Source organism: Eulemur rufifrons, chromosome 28 (assembly GCF_041146395.1).
Source record: "Eulemur rufifrons isolate Redbay chromosome 28, OSU_ERuf_1, whole genome shotgun sequence".
Taxonomy (NCBI): Eukaryota; Metazoa; Chordata; class Mammalia; order Primates; family Lemuridae; genus Eulemur; species Eulemur rufifrons.
In genome coordinates, this window is record NC_091010.1 from 59,673,266 (window position 1) to 59,699,465 (window position 26,200).

Genomic DNA, 26,200 nt, shown 5'->3' on the forward strand with positions numbered 1-26,200 from the left:
CACCTTGATTTCAGTGTGAAAGAGGAAAGTTATAATCATACACAGAGGCAAACAAGGGTCGGGCCTCTTAATTCCAGATTCCTAACAGAGGAGGCAGCGAATGTATTTTCCAGGGCCCAGAAGACACTGAAGGAGACAAGAGATGTATGAAGCCGTACTCATGCTGAAACTGACACTGGCTTTCAAGAAGACAGAAAGACCCATGCTGGTTCCCTGCCCTGGCTCCTCTGAGAAGTATGTTATGGAGGGAGAGCTGTGGTTTTCCATCTCTGTTACTAGTCAAGTGTTGGAACAGAGCACTGGGTGATGTACTTTTTCTCAATTATATGTAAGAATTTAATATATACATTAAATTCATATGTATTCATGAATACATATATAAATTCAATAAATTCAACATTACAAGTTTGTTTGTTTGTTTTTTCCATAAGAAATGTTATTTCTTTGAAATGGTCCTCAACTGCGCCACAGGCTTGGGTAGTGGTTGAGGGGGAAGCCAGGAGAACTATAATCCTTTGATCAGAGGAAATAAGAACCTCAAGTCTGGTATAACTCGCCAGACTTCATGCCAGAGTCAGAAGGCAGCTTTTGTCCACCAAGGCTAAGAATCTCGCCAGCCTTTGTAGTGGCTGAACTCACTAAGGGCTTGTCTTAATCCTGCTCCCTCCCCTCTGCCAACTTCCTGAAGGATTCTAAGTATTCTACTGGCTATAAATGGTAACCCATTTTTCTGCTTTAGTCTATAAAATAAAAAAAGTTACTTACCAAATCAGATGGTTACAAATCTCACATGCTATATGTTATGCTGTTTTGTTTAGAAAAGTTTTCTTCCCCCCTAACTGCTTAAAGTTATAGAAAAGCAGCCAGTTATGATAGGGGGATATTGACTAACAAGATGAGGAGATTGTATTATTTTGCTGTCAGCTGCCTAATCAACTGATATGCCAAAGACTTAGATAAAGCTCATATTTCAATCAGGCATATGACGTTTTTCCCCCTGGCCATACCTCTTTTTACTTTCCATTTATTGCAAAAATCCATAAAACATATTAAAAGAAATATTGCATCACACTTTAATAGATTTTACAATTAAAAAATGAGACGATTTGGTTTCTTTAACATTGCAGATCTCTGTCTACTCATGGAAGAGTCACAAAGTGAAGTATGGTTGACACCAATGACTGCTTCAACTATTAACATGAGTTGTAAAACTATTACACTGTTTGAATGTCAAGGACACTCTGTTTTTTCCAATGGCTGGAGTTAATTCAAGGAAAAAGGGTAGACGTGTAGGGTACACACATACATATACACCTTCCAAGAACATCCTTTTTTGATGAATTTATCTTTCACAATATTCTCTAGTTTTTCACTTGGATAACAGCATTATTTCTCTAAATCCCTGGCTGTAGTAAGCTACCCACCCATACCTGATACCAAAGGAATCCACTTTCCAAGTTCTAAACTTTGAATCCCAAACTTCTTTCTCCATTTACTGACAGAGGTCATTGATTCAGCTAATATATGAGTAGACTTTAAATACAGAGGCAATAACAGAGGAAAGAAAGATTTCTGTATGACTCTCAACTAATAAAATACCAAGATTACCTGAGTTACCTATTTACAGGTAAGAGAATTCAAACTCAGTGATCCTCAGTCTCTGGGTCGGGTCCCACAATGAGTCAGTGATAAGGCTGGACCTAGAACTTAGATCTTCCAACAATCTTAGCCTCCATGCTAATTAAATGTTCATAATACTGATTAATCTAATTCTCAGGTGGCAAAATTAAGTATTCAACAATTTCTAGGTACTTCCAAAAACTGAAAATGTTTGAAAAAGACCCATAACAGAATTTCTAAAAGCTGCTTTTCGTTTCTTTGATTTATAGCCAATTGAAATTAAGAAGAGACTTGTAGATTAATTTGTATCAATTTATTCTTCAGGAATCACCATTGCCACTTATAGTGGCTTTTACTTCTTTCTTTTAGAGACAGGGTCTTGATCTGTCTCCCAGCCTGGAGTGCGGTGGCGTGATTGTAGCTCACTGTAACCTCAAACTCCTGGCCTCAAGCAATCCTCCCACGTTGGGCCTCCTAAAGCGCAGGGATTTACAGGCATGAGCCACTGCATCCAGCCTACAGTGACTTTTAAATGACTGGAGTGACTCAAGATGTCCAATTTCCTATGCTTCAAAACCTTGTGTGACTATGAAAAATGGACTATATATACACTATCCACAAAATATACAGCTTTAAAAATTAAAAGTAGGTTTGGAAAAATGAGTTTGGTCAACACTGAGACTTTAAAAATTGGCTTGAAAATTGTGCAACTCAAAAAACAGAGTAGGGTTTTCCAACTCCTCCAAACCAGAGACTGGTTTTCTACGCTGCGCTAACTCAGCAGAAGGCCAAATTTCTAAGTCTTACAACTTGGGTCACATTTCATTTCAGCAAAAATACCCCACACCGAGTTTCTTCCTGATTTCTGTTCTACAATAGAAGTAAACATAGTGTTTCCTGGTATCTCCTGGTACAAGTGCTGGCTTTCCACTTCAGTACACAACCGCAGGCTTTTCATGTTCTTTCATATTTGCTTTTTACATGCCATGACTGTGAGGTTGGCATCCTGTGCTTTACTGATACTCCAAATAATCTGAACTTTAGCAAGAAGCACCAATAAAGATCCATCTGTTTGGCAAACTGAGCTGGGGACTGTCGCTTTCTCTCTCTCCCTTTCTCCCTCCCCTCCCCTCCACCCTCCCCTAAAAGAATTGGTACAATTTCTTGGCCCCAGGTGATTTTCGGAGTTACAAAGGGTCCATTCTCCCACAAAGAAGCTAACTGCCATTTGGCAAAGGAAGAGTAGGAGAGAGGATCATGAGTTTCACTTTTTAAAAAAACTTAATGCAAAGAAATAATATTGTCAGAATAACTGTTGATGACACATTAATGCCAGATAAGGCAGAGAGAACTAATGACAGATTCAGGGAAAGAAGTTACAGGGGCAATTTGCAGGGAAAAAAAGGATATTCTAAAAATGTTTATAGTTTGTAAATTACTTCAAATTTCTCTCCTTGGAGTGGGACAAAATTATGGTGAATATTATATTTAAGAGTAATGCTGTAATTCACTAAACTTGCTACCATCCAGCATTATCAGGAAATGGGATACCTTGGACAATCACATATTATCATATGCATTTCATACAGATGTCTGATTTTTAAAATATATCTAATTTTTAAAAAGTCAAACTCAGTGTGGTTTACTATTTCACAGATGATCAGGACTGTGCCACAGGGAACATCTTTATGGACATGACATGGATTAGCATGATAATGCAGAGACAACAAACAGGCTGTCCTAGGAAGTTCACCATAAGGGAACACTGGGTAACAAAATTTTCCCATCAAAGAATCCATGACATAATAACCACATACTTTTTCAATGGTTTTAATACTGTATTCTGTAGGTAGGCCACCACTGTTAACCAGTGATATACCTCTCTTCAGTGCTAATCCCACTCACTTAAGACAAAAGCAAACAATTAAGCCATTCCGAGTTAAGTCTACTGTTTAGAGACATGCTTGATGAAAATAATCTTGTTTACCACAATTATGTGGATGTCTACATGCAATGCATAATTAGCCCAGTAACAACAGACATGGGAGTATTTAGTCCTATACCTCCGCCCCTGTGTCTGTTGACTTACTGAGCATAATAACTGGGACCGTAACAGGATCTGAAAATAGAGCTCTTGGTATCCGAAACATTTTCTAAGTGGGGCGTTTGTCTCTGACAACAACTGTTGGAGAGGGTGGTAGCCATGTATTCTGTTGGCAAAAGCTCACACTTTGGAAAGCAGAAGTGTGACTAGGGAGGGACGTGAAGCACGCTCGCTGACGGATGTGAATTACCTTTAGAAAATGAAATTAGGAACATACAGAAAGGGCCTCTTATTTTATCCTCCAATTAATTTATCATCAAATAATTGTTTCAATTGTGAGAAAAGGCACATTGGGACCGTGATACCAAAATATTTGGGCAGGAGCTCAGATTTACATTTAGGTGTCAAGAACTCCACTTTCATGCCTCAAAGTAAAGCACTACCCATCTATTATATTTCTCTTATTCATAAACATGTACAAATTCTTGCATATGGTCAGACACTTGATCTTTAAGCTGCAATGCCAGGATGGGAGGACAAGAACAGGAAACGATGACTTTGGTCAAAGTGTAACCACTCTTTTAGAATAGAAATAGCAAAGTGTTATTTTATACATTGTTAACACAAATGATCAAGGAGTACGAAAGTACAATGAAGTAAACTGACAACAGACATGAGGCTAACTGTGAATGGGAATAAAACATACCAAAAATAATTATTCATAAATACACACATTTTAAACATATTCTCCTTTCATTTCTCCATTAACTAAACAATAAACTGAAATCTATTCTTACCAGTATTCCTTTTAGCTCATTCACTGCACTTTCAGAGGCTTTTGAAGAGTCTGGCTACAATTTTAAAAAGAAAACAATTACTAATTCAGTTTTAAAATACCAAACAATGATGTTTGCATGGCAAAGCATTGGTAGCTTATGCTGGTGATATGTATGACTACATATTTTTTTAATTTTTATTTATTTATTTTTTTTGAGACAGAGTCTCGCTCTATCGCCTGGGCTAGAATGCAGTGATGTCATCATAGCTCACTGCAACACAAACTCCTGGGCTCAAGTAATCCTCCTGCCTCAGCCTCCTAAGTAGCTGGGACTACAGGTGCACACCAGCACACCCAGCTAATTTTTCTCTTATTTTTTTCATAGAGATGGTGTCTTGCTCTTGCTCAGGCTGGTCTCGAACTCCTGACCTCAAGTGATGCTCCCATCTCGGCCTCCAAAAGTGCTAGGATTACAGGCGTGAACCACCGCACCTGGCCATATATATATATTTTTAAAATTAGGTCTATGTCTTAAGGTTAGGAAAAAATATTAGCCATGTTAGTGCTCCCAAGTGGCAGTTAAATAGAAAATTAGAAGTTATATTCAAAGCAAAAGGAAGCATGCTAACATCTTCTAAATATCATTTTGTTGCCTCTTGGTTATCATCGGAGATAGAAAAGATTTGGTAAACACTAGATTTCAAAGATCTGATTCCATATTATTCAGAGCTTTTTATAATGAAGTGTCTCCACTTGCACTGCTGGACTCTACCAGCAAGCAAGGACTAGGGAGAAGGCAGCGTAGAGCGCAAGCAAGCGACAGGGCAGAAAACCTCTCTCAGCTCCACCAGCTCCAGGCAGAGGTCAGTTTACAGGGGCCTGGCACCCTGGCATGTCTTGTTTCATGAATTCCACACCAGGACTGAGTTGGGAGACCTGGGACCAGCCAAGGACCTGGCTTGCAGAGAATGTTAGCATAGCTGGCTGCCAGAGCAGGAAAGGGCCTCAGAGTGGGTGTAGTCCAATCACTATCTCATCTTAGCAGGAGACTTAGGCAGCATTTGAGTCAGGTGTCTTGAGTACAAGCCCAGGTCTCTTCTGGCCGTACCGTGAACAAAATAATTTGAAATAAAATTCTGGGTAAGATATGCCTGTCCCACAGCATCTAATATCTCAGTGGATCCCTCAACTGATTCGCAATTTAATGGAGGGAAAATTTAGCATGAGGCCCTCATGAAAAAGTTGTTCAGGAAAGACTTCTGGTCCCCTGCACCACCTCCTCTCACAAGGATGGAGATGAAGAGAAAACTTGCAAGACACAGTGCAAGGAGCTCCTTGAGCATCTCACTACCGCAAAAGAGGTAAGGCTTTATATTTTCTCTCATCAAAAAATGTGAGTTGATCAATAACAACCTATAATCTTTGCCTCTCAAAAGAGAATAAAAGATCTTATTTCAATTTTTAAAAACGGAAACAGAGAAGTGAGAGAGGTGTGCTGCTCACGTACAAATCTGACTAAGGCATTCAGCTCTCATAGCCCAGGTTTCCCGTGTAACACACATGCCCTCAATGCCGGTCAGAAGCTCTAGGACACTAATTTCAACCACGCCGCACCAACACCACTGCTAAGGAATTTAGAAAATATGCAGTTAAGTTAGTATCCTTAAAGCAAGCTTAACTTCTGCAGGTCAGCTGTTCGGGTGACAAGCTGTGATATTTGAACAAACACCCAAAATGCTGCCATGCCACTCAGGCTGCCCTCTGACTGCACACGCCTTTTGAAGCCTGCACGGCACATTCTCATAACTTGTAACATTTCAGGAAAGCCATGAGGGTCCTGGGGGAAGACGTGTGCCCTCGAGCATGCAGTGGCCATATGCCTTAACGGTTACTGACCAGGGCATTCAGCGCTACATCTACACAGTTTAATGATTACCAGAGAAAAACCCAGTTGTCCACTGATCCTTGTTCAGTTGCATCCCAGATTTTGAATGGACATTAAATAATGTGTAACTGTTGGAAGAGTCATGGGAAGAAAGAAAAAGCACAAAGTGATGCTCTGAAGATGAAAGTACGTACTGAACATTGATTGCTTATGATTTAAGAAGTATTCAACATCTTTCTTTCTAAACTGATTTTGTTTCTTTATGGCACTGCATTTTCTTCCAGTAATAGTTAGGTTTTGCTTATTCTTTCCATAATCGTGGTGATGTGAAAGTCATAAAAATGTATTCTTTTTCAAAGGTGGCCCTCAGACCTTGCATTTTAAAGTGTTTTCATACTTTATTCCATCTTATCCTGACAACAATCCCATGGGTCAGATGGCAGGAGCTATCCCCATTTTGAAGAGAACAACGTATGGGGAAGCTGGGTGACAGTGCCAGGGCCTGACCTCAACAACAGTGCTCTTCCCGCACTTGCCAGGCACCAGCATTGGAACAGCTGCACCAGATCATTCTACACACTCAGCTTCTCCTCCAGTTTTACGTTCTGTCCTTTACTTCGAAAACTGCTTCTGATCACTGGCAAAAGACTGAACTACTTTACACGGCTGGCCAAAGCTTCTGTTTCACTAGATGTAAATCTACCCTCGGAGATGAGTATCGTGTCTCTCTTTCCAACTCACTTTCCACGTACAGCCCACGCCAGGGCCCCTCCTGCCTTGCCTGGCTATCTGGCCTGTGACAAAGTGGCAACTTCAGAAAGCCCATCGGGGTCTGCACTGAACAGTCATAAAACCAGGGGACATTTAAGCTGTTGAAGAGGGGAATTCTTGAGAGGAAGAAAAGTTTTGTGAAAAAGGAGGAGGAGGGGGAGAAGGAGGAGGAAGAGGAGGAGGAAAAGAGGAGGGAGAACCAATCTGTTCACACCTAATTAGAGCGAAGAAAGAAAGAATATTTTTCAAGGAAAATGTCAAAAACTATTACTGGGCTTATGTAAATGTAATAGACACACAAAGGGAGGGGAGAAAAATACTGAACTAGACTCTAAGTGCCGCGACAGATCCTGGAGACAGCTGATGGTGTACATGTGCACAAAATTTTCTCCTTGAAGTGACCTAGAATATGTTTGTGAAATAAATGAAATACAATCATATAAATCTCACTATTTTTCAAAAGTTGTCTTAGTTCTTCTGTTCTGCTGTTATTATGTGATTCCCCCCATTAAATAGAAGCTTCAGGAAGGCAAGGGTTTTTGTCTATTTTGTTTATGGCTTTATCCCCAGTGCCTAAAACAGTATCTGGCATCTAAAAGATAATAGAACTACACAAAAGAATCGGGAATCAAAGAAAACAAAGAGCGTAAGAATCGTTATTTGTTGGTACAAAACAGTTAATATCAATGTCCTTCGCAAAGAGATGACAACACCCTGCTAACATGGCTTACTTTCTACACTGATTTAGGTTCACCATGGGTCAGAGGCTTCTTAAAACAGGCTTATATGGAAGTAAAAGCTTTTATAACACATTAGCCTTATCCTAAGATTTGACGGTCCTGATGTACCTTTCACCAAACTTCAAGTTTTTACATTTAAAAAAGGGAATAAAAAGGAAGGAAAAAACATTTAGCCACTCTGTACCTTTTCCTTCGGTCTGGCTGTCTGATTAACTGGTCTGAGATGAACTCCCTTTTTAATTCTATCCATCATCTCTTCAACTGCTTGCCTCTTTAGGTCTGTGACTTCTTCAGCTGTTCAAAGAACACATAAATAAATCACCTTATGTTACAAGAAAACAGCTACTTCCTATTTTGGGTGATTTAGGAAGACTATACTATGTAATTAAACACAGTTATTTTTCAGACAGAGTTGTGGAACACCAATAATTTACTAAGGTTAACAGCTACCACGTAGCAACATATTTTTAAAAAATAAAGGACGTGATAAAAAAATGAAAGTTTAAAAATTTGTAGGACAGAAGTCAATATTGTTCACCTATGTTACACTAAGTAGATTTTGTTCATTTGTCAGCAGGAATTTCTCCAGGTCTTTAAAAACTCAACCCTGTACCTAATCCCAAATATTCATTCATCTTTTATGTCAAAAATGTTTTTGTAACTTATAGTACATCCTTTGTTAAATCAGTCCAAAAAAGAAATAACTACCAAAAACTCATTTGGGAAAAATCAAAGAGATGTTTTCATTTTTGGAATAAATCCATAATCTAAAGAGGAGCAGCAAATAAATAGAATCTATTTTTAAATTGCCATCTTTTTGTTTAGGAATCATGTGGAAAGGAAACATTTAAGCAAATCTTTTTCAAGTCTCTTAAAATTGTCAATGTTACAAGAAAACACACATCTAGAAGTAATTGCAATTAAGTAATTAAATTTGATTTTAAAATGTCAACTATCTATTGTCTAGCCTTTGCACTATTTTGCTGCAAAATAAATAAAGCTGTCGAGATGTGTACCAATTAGATAAATGCATCTGAGGTGAATGTAAACGTATTGATCAAAATAGTGAAATCTGTCTCTCTTGTAGAATAGCTTGACCAAAGCACAGAACCATTTTGGAACATTTCACCATCAGTGCAGTTCTAGATCTTGTGTTTGCCTCCATCTACCTGCAGCTGATTTATTTACATTTAAATATTGCATAAGGACCATCCAATTAGTATCTCTAACAGACTCTACATTACCTGGCATATGGTGGGCACTCATCAAGTATCCATTGACTGACTTCTGTAGTTGTGGCTTTAAATGGCTATTAATATTTTTACTATTTGAGTAGAAATTACTAAACCCCAAAAGGCTGGCTTCTAAAGCGAGGCAATCACAACTATATCCCCAAGCTATTTAGCTCCAGTGTCAGGCTTTACGCAAAGAAGGCCTAAATCATGGCTTTTTTTTCCCCTGCTACATGACCAGACTCCACTCTAACCTGGGGTAGCCATTTCTGTTGTGTAAGTGCCTAAAGGAACTACAAAGAGAATCCAGAAGTTTCCATCATCCTCACATCTACTGCTCCACCATGATGGACACTGCTACATTCACTGTACAACCTAGGTTTTCTGATACAGTCCTAACTTCAAATAGAGTTCTGTCATTCTCAGAAGCCACTAAAATGCTGGGAATTTAAATTTCTCAATATCCAAAAACCGTTTCTCAGATCCAGAAGTTACATAAGTATCTTTTGCCAGGCAATATGGGAAAGAAACATGGTCACCAAAGTTAGAACTCGTCCACCAGTAAATGAAAGATGGCAAGACTGTGGGTTGATCAACCATGTGCTCTCAAGTAGCATTTTCTTGGGCAGCTTCTTCTAATGGCTCAGAAACATCAAGGAGGGGCCAGACAAATAAATTACCATGGGCAGAAATCCATTCATTCATTCACTCACTCACTCGATACATGAGTATCTATCATGCACTACCCGGTGCTTTTGCTCACCCTATTCAAGAGCAGAGGAGATAAAACCCAGATCTTCCATTCAAGTACCTGGTATGGTTGTGGGATTTATTGCTGGGAATTTAGAAAATACGTTCAAAAACAGTTGATTATTCAGAAAGGCTGCCATTTTGAGACTAGGAAGAGCTGCGTGGCAGTAGGAACACGCCTACAAACGGATTAGCACTCTGTAAGGAATGACTGAAACCCAATTAAATGCACCATACAAAAACTAATTAAGGCAGACAGATGGAGAATTATGGTCAACACCATTCAAATCTGCTACAGCATCTAACATAGCAGGAATTTAAAGTAGTTTCTTATATTTGCTTGCCAGAATCATAGTGATAATTCAGAGAAGTGCCACTATCTGTATTGTACACAGATTATAAACCAGGCTTTAATTTCTCAGTCTTTTTCAAATGTAAAGGCTTAATTGGTTTTAAGGAAAAGAAATCACTCTTATCAGATTCCCTACTCAGGCGCAATACAAGGGCAACGCTAGGTTAGCTACACAAGCTTTCTCTCTCACCAACCCTGTTTTTGAACCAGCAAAAAGCAATCTATACGAACTTCTCAACTATTAAGCAGTTCTAATAAATCTGCAAGAATCACCTACAGAGAGCTCATGGTATGTTTTGTAATTCTTTCTGCAATCACACAGTTAGTAATTGTCTCACAAAAGCATGTAATCAGGGGGACAATGGAAATATGCAGGATACTGGAGATTACAGAAAAGGGACAAATGAAGACAACAGGTCTAATGTTATTGAACTGCCACAGGAAAATAAAATCAAATGTTCTTTGAGTTAGTGCTGCAAGGTCAGTCTTGGATCAGAAAGCTACATGTAATTAATTGGGGCTTAAATTTTAAGACCCACTTGAAAAATAAGTTAGTTCCTAAAAAAAAAAAAAAAAGACCCACAGACAAAACCATCACCTTATTACTCAATAAAACCTTCTGTTATTACTTAGAAAAACTAAAATGAATTTCTAAATTCCACAGGATTACTCTTCCCTTTCACTAACTCTTTCTTATAAAAGCATTTTAAAAAATCTTATGCCACCACGATGTACAAAATTTCTAAAGAATACATTATGGTTGAGTAAGTTCAAATTTGACTTAAGGTCATAAAGGTAAGAACCTGCTGGATAAAGACTCCCTTTGTCCCTCCAAAAGGGTGGTTGCTACCTTTTCCATTTTTTTTACCTAGCCCATTTTGAGTATTTTCTGTGCTGGACACTACTCTAAACACTTTTTATGTTGTAAGACTCATTAATTCTCACAATAGCCCTGTGAAATAGGAACTACTATTACCTTCATTCTACAGATTAGCAAACTGAGGCACAGAGAGGTAAGAAAATGTAAACAAACTAATGACCTAAATATTTGATTAAACAGCAGGCATACCTTTGAAATCTTAGATCTAGCCCAACAAATACATTCTTGTCAAAATTAGAGTTATTAACTTCAAAGGTTATAATGATTTCTTACAATCATAAGAAAATAGTAAAATATTCCACAGACCTTCTTTGTAATTAAGCCATTTAAGAGCCAAAAGTTAGGACTCAAAATTTCCCCATTTTTAAACTCTGTAAAAACCTTACCAACCATATGTTAAATGTCCTCTTAAGATGCTGAAAGAAAACACAGTGACAGGGAGACCAGTCCCTGTGTTATAAATACAAACATAGACGATCCCAATGTTTGATGCTCTACATTAATTTATCATGCATTTAACTACTGTTGATTTATTCACTCAACAACTACTTTTTAGTGTGAACTATTAACCAGACACTATAAATAACTGCCTTGACAGAGAGGGGGTTCTGCTCCATCCCCATGTGGGTACAGTATATATCATTCAAGGCTGTATGATATTTAGGGTTACTCTAGTCTAAAATCTCATGAGCAACTTCTGTGTCAGTAACTCTACTTAGAATCCCAAAATAACAATCCAAGGCCGGGCGCGGTGGCTCACGCCTGTAATCCTAGCACTCTGGGAGGCCGAGGCCGGGTGGATCGTTCAAGGTCAGGAGTTCGAGACCAGCCTGAGCAAGAGTGAGACCTTGTCTCTACTAAAAATAGAAAGAAATTATCTGGCAAACTAAAACATATATAGAAAAAATTAGCCGGGCATGGTGGCGCATGCCTGTAGTCCCAGCTACTCGGGAGGCTGAGGCAGTAGGATCACTTAAGCCCAGGAGTTTGAGGTTGCTGTGAGCTAGGCTAACGCCACGGCACTCACTCTAGCCTGGGCAACAGAGTGAGACTCTGCCTAAAAAAAAAAAAAAAAAAAAAAACAATCCAATAGCCCAAGGATGTGGGAGAAAATATTGTCACATTTGATGAATTGTAAATAAAATATCATTTTTGTAAGAAAACTATTTAGCTCCTAACATTGGGGGTTAAGAAGTTCCAGAATTTTATTTTTAGTTTAAAGTGATAGTTGATGATGTGATCTACTTCAAAGGGAAAATTATTTTATTCTGACTTTCCCCCGACCCTCTAAGATATACCAATTATTCCCCTCCAAAAAAAATCAAAATAAAATTGAAATTGCAGTGTCAGGAAAAGCTAATAGCCAGTAATCCCAGAGCAGGGCTGCCCTGCAGATCACCAAGGGACGGACCGCTTCATAAACCTGCAATGCCTTGTGCAAAACAGAATTTCCCTTTCAGTCCCACTAACGTACAGAGGAATAGATTCCAAAGGGTGACAAGACGTAGGCACAGAAAGCCAATTCAGAGATGAAATCGGCTTCCATTTATAATGGTGCTGCAAGGTTCCTGCTAAAAAAGAGAAGACTAAGTCCAAACTTCAATTCACTCAATATGCAGGAAAGCTATGGGAGGCTGCACAGAAGAGCAAACCCTCAAAGAGCTTGCAATCTGCTCAGGGGGGAGAGGTAGAAATAACTCAAACGCCAGAGCCCAGAGCGGAGGCTGGGAGTGAGACATTAAATCCCTAAAGTAACAGAATTTAAGGCAAAAGGCTATCACAAGGCATTGTAATGAGCCATTCACTTGGGTTGTTAATAATAATACTAGCAAATAGGAGAAAAAGGAGGAAGGGCCTGGAATACACAAGCAATGTGCTCGGAACCTGCATGGAGGCTACAGAATTAGAACAGCAGGCTCAAAGGACCAAGATCTGGCCCCAGCCTTTCAAGCCTTTGCTCTCACCGTGGCTGCACATCAAACTGCTACGGCTCTGTGAACCACTCTGCATCTAGCCACCTGGCGCCTCTGCTCAACGGGAAGGCCTTCCTGCCTCCATTCCCCTCTTTTCATTGTCCTCCAGACCTCTGTCTCCAATGAATCCCAGAGTCCTGTGGATTTTACCTCCCTACATAGGTCCTGAGTTCATCCACGTCTATCTCTACTGCTACCACCTCGTCTAAGCCACCATCAACATTCACCTGAATGACTACAATAGTCTTCCCTCATCCACTCTCACCCCTCTACAGTACGTCCTCTGTGCCCACTACAGCCAGAGTGTTTGTTAAAAAAAAAAAAAGAAAGAAAGAAAAGGACAAATCTTATCACATTACACCCACATTACATTAAAACTTCTACTGCTCTTAGGAGAAATTCTAGAACCTTCACCTTGGCCTCCAGAATGTGGCTCCTCCTACCTATCAGACCACCTCTCTCACACCCCATGTTCTAGCCGTATCAACTTTCATTTAGTTTTCTAACATACCAAGTTCCTTGTCCATTTTGGACCTTTGAATCTGTTCCTCTGTCTGAACTGATTTTACCCTAAATACCCCCACCCGATGTTCTAAATGCACAACTCCTCAGCTTGAACATCACTTTCTGACTCCAGCAGTCTACTTATACAATCTCTTAGAAACGCATTTGCTTGGATAGTCATTTGTTTAGTTCATATCTGGTTACACTAGAATGTAACTTGAATATCTTGCATCTCCAGTACACCAGACTGGAGTAGTACATAGAAAGCGCTTGATAAAGTCTCAGCTCACTTGCTATGAACTCTAAGAAGTCTTTTCTCAAATCCCTCATTTGGAATCACTCCCTCTCTTTCCTTTACACCCGAAAGTGACCTGTCCCTTAATGAAAACATATTTCCTAGCATATCTCTCATTACAGTGACATGTGTACATTTTTATCTCCTCTAGACAATAAACTATAGGAAGGAAATGACAGTTATATGGTCCATTCTTATAGCTATTAGGTTCTTCAACACTTCTCTCCTGACAATCTGTTCACAGTCAAAGAACTTAACAAACGTGAACTGTTGAAAAATTGCACAGCATTGACCACTTAAAGCAAACCGAATGGAAGTGATGCTTACTTGTTTCTGGCTGAGCTGCCTTTTCTTTCTTAGCACCACTGCCACTGGGGTGGGATCGTTTCCGGATCATGGACATGAGGGATCTTTGGGAGAAAAAGAAAAGATCAACAGGAGATTACTGGATGCCTTATGATCCAGCAAATAAAATGTATAGATTCTAAATAATCAGTAAAAATCCAACTCTTCTGTACATGCATGAATATATAACTAGAATTTAAGTACGCTACTTCCCATTTTTAATAATGTTAAACTTTTCATCACTTTACAGAAAAAAACATGTCTCATCTCTTTCCGTGTAAAACCAAACTAATTACTGGAGGGAGGGGACTGCTATAATTACTATTAGGATGCATACCTATTTACAGAGGAAAATAGATACAGAAAAAATTTCAATACCCACACATAAAATTTAGAAACTGCTATCTATATAATACATCTGAAGGGGCGGGAAGGATGAAAAGAATTAGAGAATATTTCATATAAAAAACTATTTTATGTTATCATAAATATTTACTTATGAAATATGGGCATAAAAACATCTGAATCTGTATGATATAGACCAAATACTTAAAGGTAAAATATATTTAGATCATTGTTGCTCTGGTCCATTCTTTTAAACCTATGTAAAATAAAATGATAAATTTTATCACATTAACATTTTAAAAACTCTTTATATTAAAAGATACTATAGAGAATGGAAAGATAAGTTACAGAATACAGAATATATAAAGAAATTCCACAAATCATGAAAAAAGCAGACAATCCAATACAAAAATGAACAAAAACCTTGAAACTCCATAAAAGAGGGTATCCAAATTTCCAATACACATACAAAAAAGGTGCTTGACTTCATTAGTTATTAAGAAAACACCAATTAAACCCACTCTGAGGTATCATTATATACTCATCATTTAAGTAAAAAAAATTGTAAGTCTGATGATATAAAGTGTTGGGTTTGTGGAGTAACAGGAACTCTCAAACTGAAGAGGTACATCAATTGACAGTATCACCCTGAAAAATTATAATTATCTAGTAGAAATGAAGATATACATATCCTATGAGCCAGTTTCCACTGCTATATATCTTATAGAAATGTAAACACTTGTTCACCAGGATACATGTACAAGAATGTTCATGTAGAATTTCCATAATTTCCCAGAACTGGTAATAATTCAAATGTCCATCAGCACACAATGAATAAGTACATTTTGAGACGTTCATATGATGAATAATACATTAATGAATATGAATGAGATTCAGCCACATAAAATAACATGAATGAATCTTACAAAACAATGCAGAGTAAAAACAGCAAGACACAATGATATAGGAAAATTCCAATTATATAAAGTTCAAAACTAGGCCACCTAGATATTTATTGTAGTTTAGAGGTACAAACGTAGGCAGGAAAATTTTTCTTCAACAAAGGCAAGGAAATGATTACCATAAAAGTCCAGACAGTGATTAGGAAGGAAGGGGGTTATGTTTGGGAAGGGTCAAAGGAAAGGATTCTAGGGTGCATTGTTCTATTTCTTGATTTGGAGGGTGATGACATGGATGCTCATTTTATATTATTTTAAAACTATACATAAGTTTGTGTACATTTCTGCATATGTTATCATTTCCCCCATAAAAAGTTTACAAAAAAACAAATGAATCAAGAATTTTTGAATTCTTTCAACTAGATTATAAATGTCCTCAGTGTGGTAAACTACATTTGACAAAATACAGTCCTAAGGAAGACAAGCTGGGAAGCCAGCAATGGAAAATAAATTGCCTGGGGGACAGGAGAGGCCCAATGTTGCCCTTAGAAAAAGGGACAAATGGATATATGCAGCAATACTTGCTCAGAAGGTGGAACCACCCAAAGTTTCTTAATCACTATAATTTTTAGACTTTTTTTTTTTACTTTTCACTTCAACTTTTGGTTATATTACTAATCCTCTAATTGTCTTTTCTTAAAATTCCCAAACACACTGGACAATCTCCCACAAAGCACAGAAAGAAGAAAAAACCCATATCCTGCTCTATCTAGGCTGTGATACAGCCTTACCAGCTGGAAAACAATCAATCGCTGCACTGTTGACTTCATCTAGTTTATCTTCTTTGGGCTCACAATGACCCAAAATGGAACTAAACTATTTTCACAAAAGTTAGGAATTGCAATCTGAAATAAGCACATTTTATTCCAGAAGTTGTAAGGAATGAAATAATGTAAATTTTATTTGTTCACTTTTCTACCCTGTCAACTGAAGAGCAAGAATATTCAATATGTCCTTGTCACTGCTCCGTGGCAGGGTGGGCTTGAGCGTTCTCACTAATCAGAAGCCCCTCCTCACCCTCTCACCATACTCTGTAATGACCCCACCTCTGATTCTGGAAGGAAATGTTGAGAATGTGCATTATTGTGCATAAAAATCACAAAGCAGGAATTTATTTGTACTGCTCAGAGTATTTATAAATATTTACACATGTGAAGAACATATATTCATCAGTGTAAACCACCAGTAGATGACAGAAAGTGTTAGCTTAAAAGGTACTGAGTTGAAGTATTAAGTTGGAGACACATGGTGCCCAGAGAAAAATCATCTGTAATATTAAAAAAGAACCATCAGTCAGGATGGGGCTTAGATTACAGAGAAAACAGATTGGGTAGGAGTCGCGGGACAGATAAGAGTAGGACAAGACATCTGGGACTCATAATCCAAACCTCTGGCTATCATTGCCCCATTTCACTGCCATTTCAATTGAATGGATAAAAGATTCAAGCAAGTGATACCATAAGATGAAACAAGTGAGTGGAGAATTTTTTCACCTTGAAGTTCTTCAAGATGTGTTCTTGGCCACTGTGATAGTTATTCTGTGTGTCAACTTGACTTGGCCATGGAGAGCCCAGATACTTGATCAAATATTATCCTGGGTGTTTCCATGAGCATGTTTTGGGTAACATTAACATTTAAATCAGTAGACTGGGTAAAGCAGATTGCTTTCCCTGATGTAGGTGGCCCTCATCCAATCATTCCAAGGCATGACCAGAACAAAATAGCTGACCCTCCCCCAAATAAGAGAGAATTCCTCCTGCCTGAATGCCCTCAAACTGGGATATTGGCTTTTTCTTGCTTTCAAATTTGAACTGAAACATCACCACTTCCTGTGAGCCTGCCAGCCTTTGGAATGGAACTACACACAGGCTCCCCTGGTTCTCGGGCCTTTGGATTCAGACTGGAACAATGCAATCAGCTCTTCTGTGTGGCCAGCTTGCTGGCTGACCCTACAGATCTTGGGACTTCTTAGCCTCCATAATCACATGAGCCAATTGCTTATAATAATTCTCTATCTATCTATATCTATATCTACACACACACATATCCTATTGGTTCGGTTTCTCTGGAGATCCCTAACTAATTCCCCTATGCTTCTCCCCATGAACCATACCTGCCCAGAACCTCTCCTATTTTCACTACCGCTGGTACAAAAATTACTGAGGTATGCCTTCTTCCGCTCTCCTACCTATTCTCTAGGTCAAATGACGGGAGGAGGAAGGAAAGGCAATGAGGCCACTTACAGAAGCCACGACCCTAATCTTTCCCCCCCACTTTCATTTCTATCCATGATCTACATCAGGGTCAAACAAATGGCTCAGGAGCAAAGTTGGGAAACTTTAATTAGTGGATTCAAAATCCACTGAAACTCAATTCATACGCAAATATATTTCTCTGACAAGAAAGCAAGCTTCATCCAAAAAAAAAAAAAAAAAAAAACTTTTCTGAAAAATTATGTCCCATACTATTAAATTCAACTTAAATTAAAACCATTCATATTATTTAATAAAAATTTTCTTTAAAGAGCCTTATAAAAGGGTTCATGCTTGAGATATACATAGTACTGCACCCTACATTCGTTAGTATAACTGTAAAGTGCTCTTTGGGAAAAAATTCTATTTAGGTTATACTTTAAACTCTAGGGCCTCTCAACATTTCTCTGAACAAAAATTAAAGGCCAACAGCAAGATTGTAATTGCTTTTTAATAGTTCTCCCTCTTCATACCCAGAAGTGACCTTTTCTTATCAGCTCAAAATTCTAGACCTTAGAGAAAGATCAAAGTGATGAATTTTCAATTTTAAATGTCAAATCCAGAATATCTCCTACAGATTTAGCTACCCAGGAAAGAAAGAATTTAAAATACCTGAAATGCTTTCAATTGACTCTTGGATCTATCATGTGTAAAAATTATTTTGCCTTAACTAACTTCAATGGCTTAAAGTAGATTATGTCATATCCTACCCAGTAAGGAAAACTAATGAGAATCTTTTTAAAAAGCAAAGTCCCATTTTCATAGTTGCGTGGGAGGAACATGCTACACATTCAATTCAGATGGATCAGCAAAGGTACAAAGTATGGATAAATGGCCTCTCTGTGTGAAAGGATTAAAGATTAAACAAATCACATGAGTTAATGAAAGGTAAAGAACCTAGCAAAAGTTTTTAAATGCCATTTATTCAAGAATAAATTATACAAAAGCAGCTAACATCATGACACGAGGAGGTAAGTTGTCACCACAGCAAGGAGGTTGTATAATGCAATTCTGGGTGGTGGCACAAAGAAGGCAAAATTTGACTCTCGATCTCCTACTGCGTATTGTGCTTAAGTCAGCTACTCAATACCATCGAGTCACCTTAGGCTTCAGAAAAAGCGAATTCCTGTCTGCATATGATTTCCTGTCACAAGAATTTAAACATAATTCATTTTCCTTATGGAGGGTTCCTCTCTCAGTATTATTAAAAGCTTAAAGATAAGGTTAGTGCTAAAAAATTCATCATTTTAATTTAATTACTAGTTTTTAACAATTAATATCTTTAAGTTTTAATTTAGTACTTTTATTTTTAAAATAATTGAACAAACCAGAGCTTTTCAAACTCAAAGTAGTGAGAGAAAAAGATAAACACATCCCAGAGAAGCTCAAAATTCCTTGGTCTTACAGGTAAAGGAAATCCTAAGAGTATGGAATAAAATTTTAAAACTGGAGTATCTAAGGAGAAAAAATGTTTAGCTCCTGGAGGTTGGAACATCCACATGGAATCTCAACATCTACAACAGAAGAACACTTGTAGGCCACAAGAATTTGTTTGCCAGATGTTTCCTAAAGCCCCTAAAAGAAGGGAATAATATACTGGCCTTTAGAAAATTTTCCAAGAGAATTACCATACTTTCTATGGTCCCTCTACTGATGCAAAATTATTTAAAAAAAAAAAAAAAAAAAAAGGATAGCACTAACTCGTTAACATAATGTCTGATGCAGAGCCGTCTTCCCGGGTGTGCTTACCGGATAGGATTGGGAGGTGGAGGAGGCAGTGGTGGTGGCGGAGGAGGTGGTGGAGGCACTGAATTCTCAGACTGGTTCACTCGTTTCTGGAGTTCATCGACTGCACAGAGAGCAAGCATTCAGAACAGAGCTGAAATAAGCAACTACACACCGTTTATACATGTAAAAGGAAAAGCATCAACTCTCTCAAAAGCAAGTTCTTTTCATTAAGGCCAACTTAGAAATTTCATTATGAAACTACAGAACTTTTTAAACACTTTATTATCTAGTCTATCGCTAATGCAAGAGAGGCCTCCCATCTGTTAAAATATTACCATCTTTTTGCTGTCTATACAACTCTTCAGAAAAGAAAAAACATTCAGAACAATGGCTGACAGTGGGAAGTAAGCACTGAGTGGGCTGAAGAAATACTTGTTAACAATGGAGTATGCTACTCAAAAACACTAAGAAATTGTTAATACTTGACTTTAAAAGTGTAGAATTAATTTTAAAGATGACATTTAGTAATGAATTTTAATAGCTGCATACTTTTCTCCTCTGCTTAATTTCCTTCAAAAACCACAAATGCTAGAGTCCTTGATTTTAACCAAACTCGGATTCCTAAATGTATCTCAGAAACTTTTTGCTCTTTTGATGTGTATTCTGGAAATAAAGCTTATTCATTCAATTCATACAAGTCATTAGTGAAGCAGACATTTACTAAGCACCAACAATGTGAAAGTGCTTATGTATGCTGCTGTTGAAGACACAGTCCCTCAGTTTAAGGAGTTCAATTTAAATTTATACCTGGATGCTAATTCCTATAATACAGGCCAATGAGTAAGAGGTCCTGAGTACTGTCAGCATTCACAGGTGGCTCTCTGTCCACAGCCACTCCACCTTCCATGACTGGCTGTACCCTCCATGATCCATCCGCTTGTTTTTACTCTCAACACTTAAATAGGCAGTGTGGGCTGTGCTCTCCGACACCAAGAATCCTCTAGTCATTTCACGTGCATGTGTCTGTCTCTACAAAGGGAATTTAAGTTCTCTGAAGACAAAAGGCCTGGTTTCTTGTCTTCTGTATTTCTTATTTACCCTAGGGTCTGGCTGGGTACACACGCAGCAGATACTAAATAAAACACATTCAAAATTGAATCTCAAATATCTCTAGCATCTGCCTCCTCCATTCATATTAGAGATGACTTTGGCCACAGGCTACTCTGGTATTCGCTAAAAATAATGGAATAAAATTTCTTAACTTTGAATCAATTTTTTTAAAAATTGTAATCAGTTTTCATTGTGGATTAGAAAGCATTGAATGTTTTTATAAGGAAAGAAGCCTACATGGTTCTTCTGCACAGATTTCAAAATTCTAGTATAAAATTAACCAAAAATGTCTGAAGTGAATATTGAAGCTATTATAAAGGAAATGCACCTGCCTCCTTAAATTACCTACCTTCCAACAGAGACTTATGCATGTGTAGTAATCTAACTCACACATTCCTGTTAAGCCTTCTAGAACTGAATGAATAAATCTTTTGATGTAAGTATTCCCTGGTGTTTTAAAAGTTTTTCCATTTAATGTATATATTGTTGTCTCTTTCATTGTTCAATGTGATATAGAAAGTATTATTTCATGTGTATAATTAGACGGCAAAGATGAAGGTAGTGTGAACACCAAAGATGAAGGCAGTATTAAAAAAGCTTAATATTTTAACAAATGCAGTCTAAAATGAACACAATAAAGTACTTAACAAACACTCATCTCTGAAGCTCTAAAAAGACGCTGAAATGTTGGGTCTTCCCACGCTAATGGTATCTCTGTCATAAATCTGTATGTTACGCTCACAAAGACCCTGGGTCCAAAAAAGAGGTTGAAAATACTGATGAATCATTTGATCACAGCAGTTGTCCAACTGAATTGCAATCGTTAGACATGGAGGAATTTAAAACCAAATCTTGGTATTTTTCTATAGCATTCAGTAAATGTTCTAGGCTAACTATATGCCAGGTTTTGTACTGGGCATCAGTAACTCACAGATTAATAAGAAGACATAGTAGCCTACTCAGTGCTTTTACCCGAGTGCTTTAAATTTTTGGCTTTCTCCTCAGAATTCTGGTATTTCAATTCCAATTCCTTTTTATCTTCTTCTAGAAGCTCCAGTTGCTGTTTGAGGTTGTGCATCTCTTTGTGGAGTGTTTCATTTTCTAGTTGCTCTTCTAATTCTTTGACCTATAAGTTATAAACAATATCTTATGGGGTGATAGTTTTCCCTTTGTCAAAGAAAAGGGAAAAAATAAATACATGTTTCCCTCTTTGACTTTGTACTTCACCACAAGGAAATTCCATCTTTAAAAACACACAAATTCTGGATAAAGATAATACTTACAATTATTATCAGCTCTTTGATTTAATATAAATTTACTGGTGAGTTATGTACCAGACATTTTAATCTTTAAATATGAGCCATAAAAGTAAAATAATAAAAATTCATTTAAAACAGGTTAATGCTTTGGTACCCATTTTAAAGAGAAAAATTCAGATAGTATTTAAAAAGACCCCTGGAGGCACAATTTGGTAATAAAAATTCAGATAGTATTTAAAAAGACCCCTGGAGGCACAATTTGGTAATAAGTATCAAAAACCTTCCCAAGAAAAGAAGAAGGAAAGGCCCTTGAATCAGTAATATCACTTTTAGGAATTTGTTTTTAAAAATATTCAGACACAGGCCAGGAATGTTGGCTCATGCCTGTAATCCCAACACTTTGAGAGGCTAAGGCAGAAGGGTCATTTGAGGCCAGCAGATCAAGACCATCTGGGCAACATAGCGAGACTCCATCTCTACAAAAAAATTAAAAAAAATTAGCCGGGCATGGTGGCATACCCCTGTGGTCCCAGCTACTGGGGAGGCTGAGGCAGGAGGACCACTAGAGCCTGGGAGTTGGAGGTTGTAGTGAGCTATGATCCCGCCACTGCACTCCAGCCTGGGTGACAGTGTGAGACCCTGTCTCTAAATAAATAAAATACTCAGGCAAGTGTGCAAATATATTCATTAAAATGTTCTTTATAACAATGAAAAGCTGGAAATGAATAACCTAAATGTCCACCAATATTATTGATTCAATAAATTATGGCATGTTCATTCAACGAAATACTATGCAACCATTTAAAATCACATAGCTTACCATCAACTGACATGGGAATATATATTATCAATTGAAAAAAAAATCAGATTATAGGATAGTATGTGTAGTATGATTCCAATTAAACAAATAATATATATATTCGTAAAATTATATGTTTACATAAAATTTAGCTATGTACCAAAATATGGGATTCTTTAACTTTTTCTATATCTACAAAAATTGTTTATTATAAGGAACATATGTTATTTTTATAATTGCAAAAATAATATGCTGTACTTAAAAGATTTCTGAATCTGTAAGGAACTTACAGACAGGGAAGAAATATTTTCAGGCACACAGAGATGGTCTGGTCCCCAACTTACGACAGTTTGACTTACAATTTTTTGAGTGTACAATGGTGCAAAAGCCATACAAATTCAGTAGAAATCATACTTCAAATTTTGAATTGTGATCTTTTCCCAAGCTAGCAATATGCGGTGTACTAAGCTTACAAGGCTGAGCGGCAGCAGCTAGCTGCCACTCCCAGTCGGCGCACAATCACCAAAGCAAACAACCAATACTCTGCAGTGTTCTAAGCTGCCAGATGATTTTGCCCAACTGTAGGCTAATGTAAGTGTTCGGAGTACATTTAAGGGAGGCTAGGCTAGGCTATGATATTCAGGAGGTTAGGTGTATTAAATGCATTTTTGATTTACAATATTTTCAATTGATGATGAGTTCATTAGGACACAACCCCATTGTAAGTCAAGGCGCATAACAGTTTAGAAGTAATTATTGCTATAATTTCATTCATGACTTTTATCTAATCTTCAGTGTCTCTATCCCTATCCAATAAGGTACATATACAACAATTTATTCCTATACCTCAGTTCAATTCAGTAGGTCCTAGGCATATATTGTTTATTAAATGACTCAGCTGCAAGTAGTTGGAGTCTTCACAATCAAAAGTTAAATTCTAGCTTAAGTTAAAACAAACAAACAAAAAAAAAACATTATTTTTTTCATCTGTATTTGAAAAGGTAATTCCTGCACATGGAAACAAAAAAAAAAAAAAAAAGAAAGAAAGAAATTCTTTCCCTCTTACTCAGTTTCTCAGTCCTCTTTCCCAGGCGACGATTACCACCTATCTGTCCAGAGGTACTCTACACATACACCAACACATCTTACTGAGGAAAAATAAAATCAACTCGACCTCACTACCGATTTCATAAAAACTTCAGAACTTCCAAGGATTAAATGTCAGTATTGCTGCTCACAGAGACTTTGACAGGTGATAACAAACAGCAGCTAACAGCCTTTCCTTCCCAAAGTAGGCGCATGGTAAGCAGTGCAAATATTGATGTAATTTTTCTTAAGTGGTTTCTTTAGTTTGAAAGTCTTTGTTCTGCCTCTTCACCTCTCCTCTCCCACCTCCTCTCACCTCCCACGATGACTATCCTTTCCGCCTAGCACGCAGAGGTAGGCTGTGTCAGCTAGAATAGCTCCACTCATACAAATTGAAATAACCACTTAGGAAGTCTTAAAACATATACATTTGTGCAAGTTTACAAAGTCAGAAATTTTCTCTAAGCAAACAATTACTACTAACACGGACTTTTCTTTTACTTCCTCTTTGAATAAAACCTATAACCTCCAACAAGCTCTTTGAGACTAATATAGCCCATTAGTGTGTACAGTCTCCTAAAAACACAATGTCTCCAAAAAACAGAAGTCCAGACTCTGCATTATCAAAGCTATTTTTGAGTCTTATCTCTTTTCCGTGCTTCTTATGACCCCTTGGACAATCAAAGATCGTTGTAAAGTCTACAACAGTGTGCTATAAATTTCAGTTTGCAAATAAATTAAGTTCATTTGGTATTTTTTTCTAAAAGGTCATTGGAAGGACTTAGTAACTAAGGTAAAATATAGAACTACAAATGACTAGACTGACTCCTTTCATTTTAAATATATGTAAGTGTGTATATATGTCTTTGTGTACCTAAGACTCCAGAAGAAAATCTATTACCTTTTGCTGATGCTGAATTCTCTCTTCTTCAAGGAGCTGGATGAGTTTTGCATTTTCATCTAAAGCTTTCAAAAGCTGCTGGTCAGGGACAGAGCTCTGTAGCAGAAGGTGACTTTGTCTCTTTAGCTTGTTTTGTTCAATGAACATCTGCAAAAGTTCATTACAGGAATATATATACCAATCCATCCCACATATTTAACGGCAACTTCAGCAAAAGGAAAGTACATAGCTTTTATTAAAATGTTAAAGGCAATTTCTGAATTGCATAACAGTATTAAAAGCAGTGATTGCTACAATTTCATTCCTAACTTTTATACAATCTTCAGTACCCTTACTCCTGCCCTCAACAGGGGCAGGGGTGTGTGTAAATAATTTCTCTTACACTTCAGTGTTTAAATTTTTACTATTGCTTGAAAATGCATTAATACTAATTAGTAGTAGCTAATATTTATCAAGAACTTACCTTATGTACTTTACTAAATATTTTGTATGCATTATTTTCACCTCTTACATCAATCCTGTGGTTAAGTGCTTCTACTACGAACAGGTAACATTTACTAAACACTGTGACAGATATGGTGGTAATCATTTTATATTCATTGTATCATCTTAACCTTAGAACAACACTGTCAAGTAGTTTTATCCCATTTTACTGATAAGGTAACTAATGCCCAAAGGGGTCACGTAGCTTTCCCAAGAACTAAGTGGTAAAACCAGATTTAAACCCATTTCTGTCTGCTTCACATGCCCAAGCTCTTAACTAGCTGGCTCATGTCCTCTGCTATTTCTTAGGCCTAATGTTTTGTTTTAAACCATTTAGTTTTTCACCACTGATGACAGTAGTCAACAGAAGAGAAAGGGGAGAAGGGAGACAGTATACTAACATTTATTGAGTACTTTATTTAGCAATTTACATATGTTAGTCATCTAATCCTAAAACAAACAATTCTACATACCTCCTTTTCTAAAAAGGTATTTCAAAAAGTTCAGTTACCAAATACTAATGAATTTGGTTTTTAACTAGGGTAAAAACTCGTCAGTTAGAGTTATGAAGTTGGTCCCTTATCAGACAAATAACACAACAGGTATCAGAATTTCAGAGAAATTTCATAAATCTTTTTGAAGAATAAGAAGAAAATCTTATATTGTTAATATATAATTCACTCTTTCCAAAATAACACTGAAATATCACCTGAGTTGTTTGGGGAGAAAAAAGAATTGATTATATAATAGTCTCATATTATACTGGGGATAGATGTTGAACAAAGTACCTATAATTTAAAAAGGAAAAGACAAACTATGCTAAATAGCAAGAAAAATATATTCACAAAGTACAAGAAAGTTCTTCGTTTAAAAATTTAGTATAGTTATGAAGACAACTGACTGTTTCTTCTTATTGAGGGGGATCATGTTTTGGGTTTTGTTCTTTAAATGAACTAATAGGAACAGGAGGAGTGGGGAAGAAACTTTTAATTTTCACCCTACATATTTGAGAATTGTTTATTTTTACAAGGTACATATATTCCCTTTGTAATTAAAAATACAAAGCGGATTAACTTTAAAATTTGATTCCCAGTGCTCTAGGCTGTGAG

At 37.2% G+C, this 26,200-nt stretch overlaps 1 protein-coding gene across 3 annotated transcripts in view; it reads right to left on the bottom strand.

Moving 5' to 3' along the window:
* Positions 1–26,200, bottom strand: part of SHTN1 (shootin 1) — a 117,870-nt gene that overhangs the window by 19,353 nt on the left and 72,317 nt on the right. For all 3 annotated transcript variants that reach the window (XM_069460074.1, XM_069460076.1, XM_069460075.1), the window contains exons 9-14: positions 24,609–24,755; positions 21,536–21,689; positions 19,475–19,574; positions 14,152–14,234; positions 8,023–8,132; positions 4,462–4,515 (exon numbers count right to left, since the gene is read on the bottom strand). In XM_069460074.1, the coding sequence (XP_069316175.1) occupies positions 4,462–4,515; positions 8,023–8,132; positions 14,152–14,234; positions 19,475–19,574; positions 21,536–21,689; positions 24,609–24,755 (648 nt within the window). The remainder of the gene's footprint in view (positions 1–4,461; positions 4,516–8,022; positions 8,133–14,151; positions 14,235–19,474; positions 19,575–21,535; positions 21,690–24,608; positions 24,756–26,200) is intronic.